General features: G+C 37.4%; 1 protein-coding gene across 1 annotated transcript in view; it reads right to left on the bottom strand.

The window, feature by feature from the left end:
• The window catches only part of LOC103394506 (collagen alpha-1(XXVIII) chain), a gene marked incomplete at its 5' end in the record, with an annotated part of 23,177 nt that extends 16,610 nt beyond the window's left edge, over window positions 1-6,567 (bottom strand). The window contains 3 exon segments of the mRNA XM_074560000.1: window positions 4,065-4,087; window positions 4,223-4,243; window positions 5,886-6,567. Coding sequence (XP_074416101.1) covers window positions 4,065-4,087; window positions 4,223-4,243; window positions 5,886-6,567 — 726 coding nt within the window.
• Between the last annotated feature and the right edge of the window lie 8,304 nt (window positions 6,568-14,871).

Here is a 14,871-nt window from a genome sequence, read left to right as displayed (position 1 = left end):
TACATATATATATATATACATACACGTTCTGTTAGACTAGTGTCTCTCAATTATCTTCTGCCATGCCCCCCCTAGGGGGCAGAAGTCCTCCCTCCCTCCCCCGAATTTAAATACTATTGAGCGCCTGCGAATAGTTATTTATCCGTACAAACCACTGTATGAGTTGCTGGTACCAGGATTCTGCATACAACCCCCTGTTTATCAAAAAAGTTTAATAAAATGAGGTGCTCTGCTGCCACCTAGTGACTGTAGGCTTGTTTGTCATTCAAGCAAGAGTAAAGACAGCGTACTGAAAGTGCCCTCTGGTGCGTCCCGTGACACAGAAGCACATCTTTAGTCAAATGTATGATTTTCTTTTCATTTCATTTCAGTGTCCGGCACTTTAATTCTGATAAGTTTTCTTAACGAAGGCTGTTTTGCTTCGGGTTTGTATTTAACAACGTGAACGATTCGCTCACTGTGAACATAATCGGGCTATTTAATACATAGTGAATGAATTCTGAACCGGGACAGGTTGCGGCCACTTAACTTGACCCTAAATGGTACGTGTCATGAGAACTGGAGTAGATTGCTGTTTCTGTGGTTTACTCTGAAGTGAGAAAAAGAATTTCAGGAGTTAACGTAAAGATTATATTTGTTCAAGTCTTAATCCTCATGAATAGCACGTACCCAGAGAGTACAATCACCACATTCCTAGCTATTGAGGGGCAGATATTCAGAAGAGGATACAACCTAATCCACAGCTCACATTCCACATGTGCAGGGACAGAAAATTGAACTTCAGCTTCTCAGCATCGATGAAGATTTAAAGCCTTTATAAACATGTTTTAGATGATAGTAAATAACACGCACATGAGTTCAGGACGTGAAGACATGGTTGTTGTTTTTGTTTCAGGTTTTTCTACAGCATTTTTAACTTTTATATTCGTAGCTTTTGACCAGATAGTCAAAATTGGCAAAATGTTCTTAACCCCTGGTCCGCAGACTGATACTGGTCCATAGATCATTTGTTACTGGGCCGCAGTGGGACACAATAAAAAAAGAAAAGAAAAAAAAAGTACTTCATTTTTACTAGCTTTCTTCATTCAAAGAGAATTCAAAATACGATAATCTGGCAATATTTCAAAATAGTACGTCATCCAGATTTCGATACTAAAGTCTAAAATATGTTTTATTTTGAAAATTTAACAATCGAACAAACACAATCCAACAAATCGGCACAATGCTATTGGTCTACAGTAATGACCCCTACCGGCTGACCGACCAGTCCTTGGTACAAAAAAAAGTTGGGCACCACTGCTTTAGGGTGATGAGGGTAAAAACCAAGAAGAAACTATGATAGGGACATACTGTAAGTAGTTGAGACGAAGGGGTAAGAAACATCTGTGTATCAGAGCTTGATCTCCAACTTTTTATATTATACAAACCAAAAAAAAAAAATCTGTACCTTCTCTCCTCTGTTGCCTTTTGATCCAGGAGGTCCAACAGCACCCTATATTACAAGAAGAAGTAATTGAAATAACGTGACAACATACATTGCTTGTGAACTCTTATGTAACTTAACAAGTTGGGTTATGCCGTATCTTAAGTCACCCAGAATGCTTTCTCAATTTCACCTTCACCAAGAGGCTGTTCTGGTAAAGCCACTACTTCACATGTGGGATAAACCGATGACATGTTTAACTGCATCTGGAAAAATGCCCGATGAACTTCAAAAGACATGCTCTGTGTAAAAGCTCAACCCTCACTATTTAAGTTTGGCATTTGTACAGCCTCTTAAAAAAAGTGCTTGTCAGAGAAGCTGACTAACTTCACTGTCTTCAGACACATACACAGTTTACTTTATTTACTGTACATCATCTTACCATGACAAATAATAATAATAATAATAATAATAAGTAGCTACTTGCTTTTTCTCCTTTTCCTCCCGGGACACCGAAGGCACCCTGCTCTCCCTAAAGCAGTAAATATACAGTTTGTTAGGCCTGAATTTTGTCGAAAAAAAATTAAATGCAGTGATCCCTCTCCTATCGTGGTAGTTGCGCTCCAAGACCCACGGCGAAAAGGGAAAATCCGCAAAGTAGAGGCGAGATAGTTTTTATTTTATTCACGTATTGTATATATATTTATATCAACCCAACATACATATTACGTACATAAATTAAATATGACCATCAAAAAACAATTTACTAATGTAATGAGATGCTACAATGCATGAGCCAATCAGCGTGAGGAACAGAAGAGCATGCTCAATTCTGTGTTCGATTTCCTCTAGGGAAACAAAGCTACAAGCAATGTCTTTTAGTTTAGTTTTTGCTATATGTTTACTGTTTAATTTTTTTTAGGTTAGAAAATGTTTTTTAATAATGAAAAATATTGTTAATAATAAAAGAAATTACCGTAAAGTACCGCGACATAGCAAAACTCTCACGAGATTGGAACCCCAAAAAAAAAAAAAAAAAAAAATCTAAGGGAGCGAAGGGAGAACCACGATATAGAGGGAACACTGTACAGCCAAAAGGATCAAAGCAGATGCTTATTTTACTCCGTACATGTAGTCCTAATACATCACACACCAAAAAAAAAGAAATAGGAATAATGGTCAAATCATACCTTCTTTTCCCCTTTGGGGCCGGGGAGGCCCTTTAAAAAAAAAAAAAAAAAAGAAAACAGTGTGTACAGTCTTAACTAAAGTTTTAAATGAAGTTCAGCTAAAAGCTAGGTTATCTTACAGTAAATGCAAAGGAGACATTCATTGTCTAAAAAGCGATCCAAGGGGTTCCTGGACAGTACAACAGCTGATTAAGATAGCATAACAATTACAGGCTAGAAGGCAAGAGCAGTGACCACTTTTTCCACTTTTGTGTCCAATCACCAAAAGTTAACACATGATAGATACAACTTAACAAAATAAAATTAAGAATTTATTCCAAAAGCTCAAACACCTATTAACTATAAAAACATAACCAATTATTAACGTAGGATGTGGTAACAGATTAAACTTGTAAACACAAGTAAGATTTGTAAAGTATCCACAGGGAAAGGCAAAGCAACTACAACCAAAAATAGAAACAGGTGGTAACTTTTAGTAATTAACCAATAGATTAAAGTCTACACACAAAAAAACAAAACAAATAATTGTTTAAAAGAAAGCCTAAATACTAAAGTAATGGTTCAAATACTTAAGTAATGGCTTAAGACTCTTAAGACATAGGACTCTATAAAACACTATACAGAGAGTAAACACACATACTGTATATTCAAATATATAGGCACACAAGAAAAGAACATAGTAAAGTAAAAAAATAAATTATAAACACATTTTATGTTTTACCAAGAGATGGCAGCAGAAAATTAAAATCCAGTTAATGAAATTTTAAAAAAGGTTCAATTTGCAGTAACATTTCCATTAGACAGTTCTTATGCATTTAATATTAACCAATAAGAGCTGGCCATGCATGTTCTCCCAGTGTGTGTGGGTTCTCTCTGGATATTACATACTGTATATACTAGGAAACAAACAAGTATTAGCAGTATAATTATAGGCTAGGCTACGCTAAACCTGCTGGCAGATTTGCCTCCCATTAAATAAATATTGATTATTAAATACACTATTGTTTGGACAGTTTTTTAATAGACACACACACACACAAAAAAAAAAATCTGTGAGGCTCACCTCAAGGCCTTCCGTTCCTGGTCGGCCATTTATACCAGGTTCTCCCTACAGTGACGGAGCCAAGACAAGGGAATCCATTAAATGGGCACAAAATAAATACATTTTTTTTTTGTTAGAATTAATGGATAATCAAGACAACAAGCACTTACATGAGATCCCTTTGGACCAGTTGCACCAACAGATCCCTGTTCCCCTTGGTTTCCCTGGATGAATGCAAAAATAATGTGATGATTCAGGTATTCAGACTTTCAAGAGTGAAACATTCAGTGTTCGATTTGCTCTTTGTTCAGCACATTATGTCCTACTTTTAAAATTTCAATGTAATACTCGCTGAAGAGCGCCATTACTCACTGGAGATCCTGGGTGACCTGTCTCTCCTTTTTCACACATGCAGGTCTTTGGGTGTGGGCACTGAAGTAGAGGACAAATGTTAAGGCTCGTGTTTTATGAGACATAAAGAAAACAGACTAAAACAAGAAAAAAAACACATACATTATGATACTACAGTCTTATTTATGAAAGATCATTGATAGGATTATCACTTACCCCTGATTTCACAACTGCGTTCTATAAAAGAAAAAGAAGGTTAATACACAACTGGACAGTCAGACTCCATATGAAGGTATATCTCACAGGTATTTCCAAATGTTAAGTCATGCCAGTTAAACCATGACTTTATGAATGAATCAGTTCTCGGGTTAAATGACTAATGAATTTTTTTTTTGTGTTACAAAAAAAAACCCAAAACACAAATATTTCAGATTTTAAATTGATCTGAAATTACAACCAATTATTGGATTTTTGTACTCAATTAACACACTTTAACCTAATAGAAATCCCATTTCTTCTCCCGAGTCTAATTATTACCTATGCTTATATAACATGTGTGTCTTCATAGGAATTATTTGAGTTATTTAAAAAAATATATACAAATAAAACGACCTGCGTAATATCATACAAGCTGTGACATAATCTCTGGTAGTTCTAGTGTTAATATATTAACCTTAAATAATGTTGTTGCCCCATAAATAATATTTATTATTATTATTATCATCATTACCAGTGGCAGTAACCTACTGCAGCTGGATATTGTACTACATTTTTGGAAATGGTCGTACAAACAGCAGATCTGAAAATGAAACTTTAAGTTTAAGTGACGAGATAAGAATCAAAAAAGGATAATTCCCAGAAATTAATACTGCTCTTCAGTCCCGGACCTCGAGCGCAAGTCATCACCCAAGTCTTTGTTTGAGCAACTTCAGTGCAACTTGAGTTGCGAGTCTCAGGTTCAGTTCAATTTCCCCTATTTTTTTTTTTTAGATTGAGAAAAGACACCAAAGACAAGCCTGGACAGAGCAGTAGTACAATAAGGTAATATTGTACTAATCAAGATAAAATTATAAAAAGATAGGGGGTTCTATAGCCACAGACAGGCACTGACAACAGTAGAAGCAGGTTATAGAAACACGTTCATTCATTATGTTATATTCATCATGTTCTTGATGTAGTGTTGGTGTTTTTATGTCAACTCTAACTATTAACTGCATAACAATGTTTTTTATTTTAAGTTCCATACTAATATTGAAACTTGTCGGGAGTATCTGCCAACACCAATATCGATCCGATGCCTTCTTTTCTCCTCCAGCATGGTACAGGCTGCTGAGGCGATAGTGTGCATGAACTGCATGCCTCGCAAAAAGTTGAGGTATTGGATCGGACAGGCTGTAGTTGTTGTTTTGTTTTTTTCCAATGTTCAATCCTTCAATTATGACCAATATACAGAGCAATATTGTATCAAGATTAGATTGAGCAGACGTCAGGATGCGGGTGACATTGTAGTGCAACTGGCAACGCAGTGCAACCATGTTTTTATAAAATACTGTAGTAAAAACATGTCCTGACATGTTCTATGTTTTAGGCCAGACATGGGCAAACTATGGCCCGGGGGTGGGATGCGGCCCGGTTGGCTTTTTAAAATCAAGCCCAACAAACTTTTCCAAATTCTGTTATTACTTTCTATTTTCATTATACTTCTGCCTTTCCCCTGCAATGCCTGCATTTCCCCACTAGATGGCATAGAAAAGTCTGAAAGCATTTTAGCCTTTACAGACTGACTTTTATATGTCTGTTTATATATTTGTTTTAGTTCATAAGAACGCTCCATCTGTCTGCTCCTTACCTGCCCCCCCCCCCGGTCAAATTTTAGGACCCATTATGGCCCGTGAGTAACAGATTACAGCAATGTAGATCCAAAAAAAAATAATTATGAAAATCAAACTGACCAGTTCACTGAAGAGTCTTTCATCCAGCTGACCGTCTGTGAAGCTGAGCACATGGGCCTGTGGGGGCGCACTGGCGATGGATCGCAGTTTTGTACCCATGGGTCCATCCTTGTGTCGCTCTGACAGCTTTATGACGAAAACAATGACGTTGTGTCGTTTGGCCTCAGCAGCTGCCGACACGGCGCTGGGACTTCGAGGATGGTCTGCTCCATCTATTAGCAATAGCGCCACCCTCAGGCTACTGGGTGACGTTTCACGGCCGAACACTTTGGTGGCATTGGTGATCGCATATGCGGAGAAGGTACCCTGGCCTATTAAGTTCATGGCTGCCACCCGGCTCTGAAACACGTCAACATCCTGCCAGTCTCTAAAGTTGTGTTCCACTGAGACGGTGCTGCTGTACTGCAAAGCAGCCAGACGTAGGCGCAGCCTCCAGCCAGCAGAATGGAGATAGGCGAGCTTGCCGCTGAAACGAAGGACAAACTCCTTCTGTTGCTCAAACAACTGAGACTTGGCTTTCTCCGATCCGTCTACAATGAACATTATTTCCACAGGGCAGATCAGAGCTGTAAGAAGAAAGAAAAAAAAAAAAAGAACATTAAGAAACTGTTAGCCTTACTCTGCGTTTTTGTTGAAACCGTACTACTTTTAGATAACCAACATAGGCCATTACATGCATATATGTACATATATATACTATATACAGGGGGTTATTGGTTTACGACACCCTCAACCTATGGCGTTTCATGGTTACGTTGCCATATCCCATTCATTTTTATTTAGAAAATCTTGTTCCATCATTCCGACATAAAGCGTTAAACCCAGCCCAGTAGTTCACATGAGAACTAGTTGGCAAGCGGAGTGGATGAAAACACATGTCATCACATGGTTCTACAGGTAGAAGACGGCTTTGTTTACATTCGCCGGTTGTAGGCGAGTTTGTAGAAAAGTTTAGCGGGCCGGATTAAAAAGCTGAACGGACCACATCTGGCCCCCGGGCTTTAGTTTGCCCATGCCTGTCCTAGACTATGACTTTGACTTTGTTAGCGTAGGTGAACGACATATGTAAGTTGAGGTCCCCCTGTATGCACACACACACACATACACATATATAGATAAAAACATATGTATAAATATATGTGTGTATATATAATTTTCAGTGCATACATTTTATTTCAAATCGTTCCCTGCGCCTGTCATTTTCGTTGTCATCAGCTAACAGTCGACGTCAACTCAACTTTTTAATACATCAATACTGACTTTAAAAAAAATTCAGGTGTGTACATATGTGTGTATGCAGTGCCCTGGATATATACATAAAATACATAAAGATAAATATGCGCTTCCATGACTGGAATGAGCAGCATAACTGTGTTGAGACATCTATGATGGGTCTGTTGTGAATTCTGATAGATAAAGATCAACAGATACAGCTGATGTTGGCTGAATGTCATAAATTATGATAACTGCAAAAGAGAGACCCGTGTTGTATGAGAAACACTCCGGACTAGCTCTTAATTGACAGCAGCATCTGTCAGGTTTGTGAATGAACCATGCGTTGGTATTATTGAATTAGCATTAGGTTTTGTTAAATTGTTGGCTTCATTGAATTTTCACAACCATTTCAAGCAGAGCTGGATGTAAACATGAAAACTAAACAGAAAAAGACAAGAGTCTTAAAGCAATCGGATTGATTCTTGTTTCTTACTTTTGGCTTTTTTCTTGATAACTTGATCATCTTCTCTGAATCCTTTTTTCCTCCTGCTTTGAGATTCGGTGAAATTGGTCAAGATCAGAGTAACGATGAAAACCTTCAGTCCTACTTGTGTCCACAGCATGGTCATCATGAGAACTGCTGCTGAATCTGGTGGAATGTGAAATATCAAAAGTTTAAAAAAAAAAAAAATGTGTACGTTACCGCCCTCTAGTGATCTTCAAATGTATTACAGCAATTGTATATCTATTCCAATCCAATTGCATAGCACTTGTTTGGAAAATCGTAATCTAACTCATTGAAATTCGCAGGTGGTCTAGATAAAATACACAATAATTTAGGTAACTTTTGCTAGGAATTCAAACCTTTGAAGCTTGCTTATATTCCATTAATTTAAACAACTTTATGCTTCCATGTCATATTGTGAGCAAATTTAAATGAAAGTAAATTCAGAGTGGTGATAAATATATAGAATAAAGTGATAATGTTGTCGTAGATACACGATTATTGCAACAGAAATGCTGCAGAAATGGGTGAGTGTGTTATCTTTAAATGATAATACAAAAATATATACGAATATTCTCCTCGAAGCAAAATATTTTTAATCACCCAGACAACAGTGTGTCCTACACTCAGGTCACCGAACGTCAATTTAAACATTTCTAAATTACAGCGGTAAAAATTAAATTTCAACAATGTTTTACTTATTTAATAGTTTAGTAATGCATTTTCTCACAAATATGTTCACCTAATTTAGCTACAGTATCACTACTGCAAACAAAAAAGAGCAGGTTAAAAAAAATGCACAAACGAAATTTCAGAATGTTTTCGCTTAAAGTAAGTTCCCTTCCATAAACGGCTAGTTCACAAATATTTTTAATTGTAGGCTATAAGGTGAGGAATGGGTGACATACCTGTGTTTTAATTCCCTCCGAAGCTTTGTTTCATTTGCTTAATTCAACTGTTAAATATAATGCTGTGGTGCTCACGTCCTCTAACAGACCCGTAATTATACCGACTCCAACTCCAGCTTTGGCTACAACAGGAGCTGCTTTAAAATGCTATTCACCCTGTTCACAGAAACTACACCTGCCACGCCCTTCAAAATAAAGGCTGGTACTGTAAAGAAGCAGTTTAAAGTTGCATTTGTAATCGGTAGTGCTCCTTTTATTTTATCCCTTTTTATTTGATATGATAGGACGTGAGATTTTAAATATCATAGACTATTGTTTTTAACACGTTTACTCTAAAATCGCGGATTTTATTTTGAAATCATACATTTTCCTGTTCAATAGCGCACCGTTACCTCTCTGACTGTAAGTACATGGACACAATTACTCGAAAGAAGTATTAGCCTAACAAAGCCAAGCTCTAGATGAGAATTTTTATATCCGTAACGTTTTTTGTCGTATAATAAATGACATTTTAGGTCACATTATAGTGAATAATGATCTTTCTGTGTGGAATTTGAAGCTTCTCTAATTGTATGCGTCATCTAAAAACATGTGGATGGGATTAGTCGGATACTGTAGTATAAGAAATATAAATTAAAAAAATTTCGGATACTGTAGTATAAGAAATATAAATGTGTTTGTTGTTTGTCTTGGACTACCCATTCTTCCAGCCAACTTTATAGAGTAAGCATAAGATGTTTTTCCCAAAATTAAAAAAAAAAAAAAAATGCGGACAAAAACATACCAACCTTTACATGTATTTCAATATGAAAGTTGGTTTAAATTATTATTTTTTCCACACTGCTGTTAATGTACACCCAAGAAGTGGAGCTACTGTATTTGCATTTTGGCAATCAAGCCATATTATCGCACTCTATCACATCATCTTGTGGTAATTACAGCTTTTATTTGTGCCGTGGAATAGTTTTCTTGATGAAACTGATATGAATTCAATAACCAGCGTGCAACAGATGCAGACCAAGATAATACTCTAGGCATGCAGGTTCTGCGTTTCGTTGAGTTTTTCTGTCTGAGTGGCAAGTTTAAAAGTGAGAAATAGACACAGATTAATATGTTAAAGGTCATTCAAATTAAAAGAATAGATTGGCACATTTGTTTATTTTCAGCTGTTCACCTTGCATACGCAAAGTTCTAGTTCCAGACACATTCCCTAAACGATGTTGGGTATGAGAAACTCTAAGTAGCTTCTGTCATAATTCATATAGACAGCCTCAGAAAAGGCCTCATGCTCACTCCGTACATAAATCACGAATGTATCGGTGAGCTGCCATCTTCGCGAGGGTTACCAATCAAACTCAAACCTTAAAGACATCACTTTAAAGACTCTCGCAAGATATAAAGCGTATCACATTACAACAGCCGAGAAAAGAAATCCTTATGTAATGAACTCTACGCATTAAATGATTTATCAAGAAATGGTATTTATTAGTGATCATTTCTAATGCTATGTCGAGACTCCAGATTCAAGATGCATGTTGATTTGTCACATCAGGATGTAGCGGTAATACGGATCGAGACTCCAGATTCAAGATGCATGTTTATTTGTCAGGATGTAGCGGTAATACGGAAATGTAAATTGCAAAAAGCACTCCAACAGCTTTTTATCTTTAATATATTGATACAATGTAAAGGAGGACAAAATTGCCAATAAGGCGGCTACTAATCTGAGATTCAAGTTATTATTTGGGTACACCTTTATACAATAATATAGTACTTGAGCTACACCTTTACTTTTGAACACCCCTAAATTGTCCAAATGGAGGCAATAACTCTTTTAAAGCCCTAAACCTGCTTTACTATTGGCTGTTAACCTCCTTAGCAGAAGTTGGGGGGGGGGGTCATACCTTAAGGACATCATCAACGAAAATTCACGTGGCCACATAGCTGTGCATAGAAATCATCTCCATAAGGAATACCAATGGAGCTAGCATTACAAAGTAGATTTGGAGCCTCACCCATCTTTGGCAGAAGTTATTCAGTCATGCCCCCCCCCTTGGGGACGCACACCACCCACGAATTGAGATACTACTGAGAACCTGATAACATGTATATTTTTATCTGTACAAACCACTGTATGAGTTGCTGCCACCTAGTGACTTGTTATCACTTAAGCATTACAGCAATGGTACACTTATGTCCAGCGTGTCATATTCCATTGGAAGGCCCGCACATCACAGCGCCCTCCTAGAGGGCCCTGCCCCACTATTTGAGAAGCTCTACGTTCAACAGTTAGCATGGTAATTTGGCACAAAAACCTGTTATTGTGCGTTAAGGATGAAGATACAAATCTGCAAGTGTGTGACGGAACAGACCTGATCCGACCTCAGCCGCAGTCAATCAGGCATGTCTGAACTATTTGGGCACAATCCGGACCAATCAGGTCGTGTGAACTGATTACTGACCCACCTGCGATGTTTATTTGCCTTGTAGACTGCATGTTCTTGTCATGTGGGTTTCATGAACAAAGCAAATTCTTTTTGCCGGACAAAAGAGAGAGTTTTTTTTTTTGTGTGTTAGTTTCCACCACCTCCGCAGAGAGGGTTTTATTACATTGGGTTCTATTTGATCTACCGAGCGCTTATCGTAAATCTGTAAGATCTGCAATTTGCTTTTTGGCTGCCTATTGTTTGGCACCAAGTAGAGTGTAGTTAGAGAAAGTTGGACGCAGACTTGATTAGAGAGGTGAGACTAACAGAAGGCAGAAAATATTTGCACACAAATTTATGTTCAATATATTATTAACCTTTGTCAAATAGCCAATATTTCTTTATTGTCCATTTTGCTTTGCATCTTTTAAGACACAAATAAACAGAATAATAGGTAAATGTTCCTTTATTTTTCCAGGCGAAGTGTCAGTGAGATACGAGCCCTGGCAATGGTTTTCAGACCAATTGAGTTCAATTTGATCATTTTCCACAGAACAACTAATGAACTCTCTCAGCAGGTGGCGCTGAGTCACAGCCCTTATGAGACACAGTCTGACATTTTCAATTATTTTAGACAAATGGAGCAGAATGTGGTGTGAAAATCCCAAATTCTGTCCAAAAGGTGCTTTGAATGGGGATTTTGTCTTTGTTGAGTCATTGGAAACCTAATGATACATATGTTTAAAAACGTTGCTGCAAGCTGTATGTATTTCCAATAATGTACATGTACTACTGAGGCAAACAGTCCCAGCGCAGGTGATTGCTAACGTTAACAGTTAAGCGCTGTTGGGTATGAAGTCACGTTGGACTTGTTGGCGTGTTCTCATCATTTGTTAAAGCTCCCTCTGGCATTTCAGACTTTGGCAGGCCCGACAGCTGTCTGAATGCAGAGCTGCTTTTCAAACATGTTGGCACATATTGCCTCACAAGGAGCTGCTGGATTCACATCCACCTTGTGTGTTAAAAAGTTATTGTCTACCTTGGTATGCGTACTGTGAACCAGCAACCTTTTGAGGTATGATAATGGGCTTTGAACTTGAGAAGGTTTACAAGTGCCGCAGTTATTGTGGTCATTGGAAGGTTAACGGGCAGCAGAGACAGGGGCGCCTTGACAACCGGCCTCGTTAAACCAGGGTGCTAATACTGTCATTCAAGCTTTTCAAAGTGATTCTACAAAATATGTGCACTTTTTCAATAATGACTCTGCAGAGCGGAGAAATGTATACTTGAATTAGCCATGTTACTGCTTGCAGTGACGACATAGCTGCCACTGGGGGCACTGTTTAGCCACCTAAAAAAAGTCTAGCCAATAGCTAAAAAGGGGATGCATCCGTGTTGACTATTGGTCAGGGTTTATTTGTTCACTTGTTTGTGCTAGTCCTGCACCAGGATTAGTTCATTATTTTCATTATCAATTTGTCTGTCAGTCAGTCAGCTGGATATGCGGGTCTACTACATCCATTTAGTTAACTAAACAAAATTATTTTTAAACATCACAGTTAGAATGAGCCAACCACCAAACTATTCCTCCAGGAGATACTTACTCTGATTTAGAGATTTTGAAATGAATAATGACACACCCTACCTGACAAAAGCCAAAAAAATAAAAACAGTAAAGACAATCAGTGGCAGGCTAGGACTGATAGTAATGATGAAATGGGCAATTAGAGGAATGAAGAGACTGTGTGTTACACTAGTAATTCAGTTTCCTTTCCTTCCTAGAACTTATTCACGTACGATACCAATATTAAAAATTGGAGTATCTGCTGATACCAAAATCAATCTGATACCTTCTTTTCTTTTTCATCACGCAGCTGGCTGCTGTTGCCGAGGAGATAAAATCGCTTAAAATTTTTTTTTTGACCGATATCGGACCGATACTGATACTTTGTATCAGTCAAAATGTCATTACAAGCGTTATCGGACCGATACTGATACTTTGTATCGGATCAAGTCACCCCAAATAACTAAAGGTCAAAATGTCGTTACAAGCATAAAAAAAACCATCCCTGAATTTCCACAACATTTTTTAGGCGTATACTGTATAGTAACGCTAACAACTGAACACTCGTTTTTCTTCTGATTTCTTAGCTAATTTATATATACAACAAAGGAACAAAGTACTAACATGATCAATGGCATTGAAATTTGTGCTACAGTAGAAGAGGTTTAAATTTCTATTTTGAAAAAATACTGTGATTCTACTGTATAACCACATACTGTGTGGTTATACAGTATTAAGTAATCAGTTGTTGAATAACCGTATATTAATATAATTATAATACAATCGAATAATTATAATTCATATATTAATTATTACATAATATACTATTTGTTTTGAGGATTTATCAGGAAAACAGGCAACAGTAATCCACATAGGCTTGGTTGACATATACTAATACATATATTTTATTATATTTTGTATTGCAACACATAAAAATATATGCAACGTAATACTAAAAGATAACACGTAATAATTAAAAGAATGACGTATGAATAAATGCCGGAATTAATTTTGAGAGAGGGGAATATGTCTCGATGACAGTCTGTGAGAATGGAGTGAGCCTGTCAGTGGCTGAGAGCAGATGGGGAGTATCAGCTATAACATTTACAGCAGTGTCTCAACTTGCTGGACACCGCAGCTGCTTCCCTCCAGGCTACTCCTTCTTACCCTGCTGTTAGCGGATAGACCGTGGCAGGCATGTGCTGAGCACTTTTACCGCAGCTGACATGACCTTCGTTTCACGATGGTAATGATGTCTTTACACCAGCTCACTACAGCCGACTCTCTCTGTCCAGATATTGAAGATGGAAAAAATTAGCTTGCGTCAAGAGGCGGCTGAACCTAATAGATAGACGGACCAAACTATTATGAGAAAGAGTGGAAATCATTTTTAGACTCTTAGACTAGAAATCAGACTTTCCGGACTATAAGTTGCACTTTTTTTTTCATCCTTTGGCTGGGTTTGCGACTTATAATCAGGTGCGACTTATATATTAAAATATACAATTTCACGTTTGTTATTTTCACACTGACAGCCGCTAGAGGGCACTCTAGGCTTGTGTACCAGTATCTGCTACTCCTGTAGCACTGGGAATTTACATGTTTCGTTATTTTCACAGACAGCTGCTAGAGGGCACTCTAGGCTTGTGGTCTAGTATCTGCTACTTCTGTATGACTGGAAATTTACATGGTTGTTATTTTCACACTGTGAATATTTCGCGAGATCAGATTAAAAAAGAAATCCATGATGTGCTGAGGGAGCGAAAGGAGAACCATGATAAAAAAAAGGGGACACTGTAGTTCTCTATTTTAAAGAAAGTTTAAAAAGAGTCAAAATAAAAGGTTAAATATATAAAATGTATTATACATATTAATAGTTTTAAAAACAGAGATTAGCAGTGAACAATTTACCTTTTACCCCATTTAAGGATTTTTTTTTTACATTTTTTTCATTATTTCATGCTACGTATTACGTCACTTTACGCTATCACACTCTCATATTTTGGTGACTATATTATCTATACTACTTATCCATCTACTACATTATGGGAGCTGTTTGAGAGTAGGACGTCGTTACTATCTGTCTTTTTGATGTTTGGATTCACTGCCCCCTGCTGTCCAGAGTGTGGCACAACATGATTCAATTCTCACTACTAAACCAGTGGGGTCACCAACCTTTTTAAAACTGTGTGCTAAGTCAAATGTGCTTAATAATACTAAGAGCTACTTGTTTGGTACAAGCTTCCATAACGGAATGGATTTTTTTCCCGTTTTATTTTGTTTCACCAGCCGCTA

Source organism: Cynoglossus semilaevis, chromosome 18 (assembly GCF_000523025.1).
Source record: "Cynoglossus semilaevis isolate Cse_v1.0 chromosome 18, Cse_v1.0, whole genome shotgun sequence".
Taxonomy (NCBI): Eukaryota; Metazoa; Chordata; class Actinopteri; order Pleuronectiformes; family Cynoglossidae; genus Cynoglossus; species Cynoglossus semilaevis.
Note: the sequence above shows the minus strand (reverse complement) of the source record. Positions and strands in the feature narration are given on the sequence as shown.